General features: G+C 50.4%; 1 protein-coding gene across 4 annotated transcripts in view; it reads left to right on the top strand.

Annotated features, from left to right (window-relative positions):
• Nucleotides 1–625: 625 nt before the first annotated feature.
• TRIM39 (tripartite motif containing 39) overlaps nucleotides 626–1,894 on the top strand; it is a gene marked incomplete at its 5' end in the record, with an annotated part of 15,182 nt that continues 13,913 nt past the window's right edge. For all 4 annotated transcript variants that reach the window (XM_014591141.1, XM_014591140.1, XM_014591142.1 and 1 more), the window contains 1 exon segment: nucleotides 626–1,084. In XM_014591141.1, coding sequence (XP_014446627.1) covers nucleotides 626–1,084 — 459 coding nt within the window.

Raw genomic sequence — 1,894 nt, 5'->3', positions numbered from 1 at the left:
GGTCTATAACTACTGGTTCTAAGGTGCAGGCAGGGTGAGCCTGGGTCAGGAGAAGTATGTAGGCTACGGCTGAAGGAAGTCTCTGTTTCTTTATTTTTTTATTTTTTGAGAGGTTTTTGCTATAGGGCATGTGCGCTCGCCAGAAAGACAGAGAGACAGGAAGCGAGAAATCACCCTCCAGGGGGGATGGCCACGCCCGCAATCCCTTCTCCATTCTCCTCTTGGGATCTTGGGCACGCATGCACATGCGCCCGGCATGATTTAAGCCACCGCGTCTGGGACTCGAACCATGGTCGACTACGTGGGAGTCCAGTGACATAGCTATTACACTAACTGCTGGTCCCAGAAATCTCTGTTCTAATAAGCGAAAACAGAGGTAGAAGACAGGAGAGATTGAGGGTTGTGTGTGTCAGTTTGCTAAAGAGAAAAAACAACAGGTTGACGGCCAGAGATCACAAGTTTGGGAATGGAGAAACAGAGATTGAATCTAACAGAAGAGAGGATGAAAAATGAGATGAGGCTAAATCTAGAGTTAGAATTTAACATGCAGGTAAATGTCAGGCCAGGGATACGGAAATTCTAACTAATGTTTTTCTTCTCTCCAACCCCCCTTCCCACCCCCAAGCTTAGAATGGCAGAAACAAGTCTGCTGGAGGCCGGGGCCTCTGCCGCGTCCACAGCTGCGGCTTTGGAGAACCTGCAGGTCGAGGCGAGCTGCTCCGTGTGCCTGGAGTACCTGAAGGAGCCTGTCATCATCGAGTGTGGACACAACTTCTGTAAAGCTTGCATCACCCGCTGGTGGGAGGACCTAGAGAGGGACTTTCCTTGTCCCGTCTGCCGGAAGACGTCCCGCTACCGCAGTCTCCGGCCTAATCGGCAGCTGGGCAGTATGGTGGAAATTGCCAAGCAGCTCCAGGCTGTCAAGCGGAAGATCCGGGATGAGAGCCTCTGCTCCCAGCACCACGAGGCCCTCAGCCTCTTCTGCTATGAGGACCAGGAGGCCGTCTGTTTGATATGTGCAATTTCCCACACCCACCGGGCCCACACCGTGGTGCCGCTGGACGACGCCACGCAGGAGTACAAGGTGGGAACCAGACCTGTGATGCCAGTGTGGGGAGAGGGCGGAGCAGTGAGGTGGTGTTCTCCCCTGGGCAGAGGATTATAAGCTCCTGAGGGTAAGACTGTACCTGGTCCCCACACTTCAGTCCCCTCAGAATGACGTACACAGGGCCCAGAGTGAAGAAAGCAAAGTACTTTCCAATTTTTTCTAAGTTTGATTTTTCTGAGCTTCATTAGTTTATAAGAAATGCAATAAATACATTTTGGAACCAGCAGCTGGTGTAATGGCTATGTTGCTGGACTCCCACGTGGTTGACCGTAGTTTGAGTCCCAGACCCGGTGGCTTAAACTCATGCTGGGCATGTGTGCGTGCATGCCCAGTATCTCGAGAGGAGGATGGAGGAGAAGGGATTATGGCGTGGCCATCCTCCCCAGGAGTGATTTCTCACTTTCTGTCTCTATCTGTCTCTGTCTTTGTGGTGAGCACACACACCCTATAGCAAAAAACTCTCTCTCAAAAAAATTTAAAAACGAGATTTAAGGTTTTAATAGTATTAACAATCAAGTTATTGTTATATGTATAGGTGGTTAAAATTGGATTAAAGTGGGACCAGCAGGTGAAATGGCAGTTAAGGCACTTGACTTCCACATAGTCGACTGCGGTTCGAGTCGCAAACCAAGTGGCTTGAAAATCACCCAGCACATGTGCATGTGTGTCCAAAATCCCAAGAGGAGAATAGAAGACCATGACCATCCCCCAGGAGAGGGGGGTGGATTTCTCACTTTCCCTCTCTCTGTCTCTCTTTGTCATACTCTGGTGAGTGCCCCATGGCGA

Source organism: Tupaia chinensis, unplaced genomic scaffold (assembly GCF_000334495.1).
Source record: "Tupaia chinensis unplaced genomic scaffold, TupChi_1.0 Scaffold000538_1, whole genome shotgun sequence".
In the NCBI taxonomy this organism is placed as follows: Eukaryota; Metazoa; Chordata; class Mammalia; order Scandentia; family Tupaiidae; genus Tupaia; species Tupaia belangeri.
The sequence above is the reverse complement of the archived record's forward strand: the minus strand, read 5'-3'. Positions and strand labels throughout refer to the sequence as shown.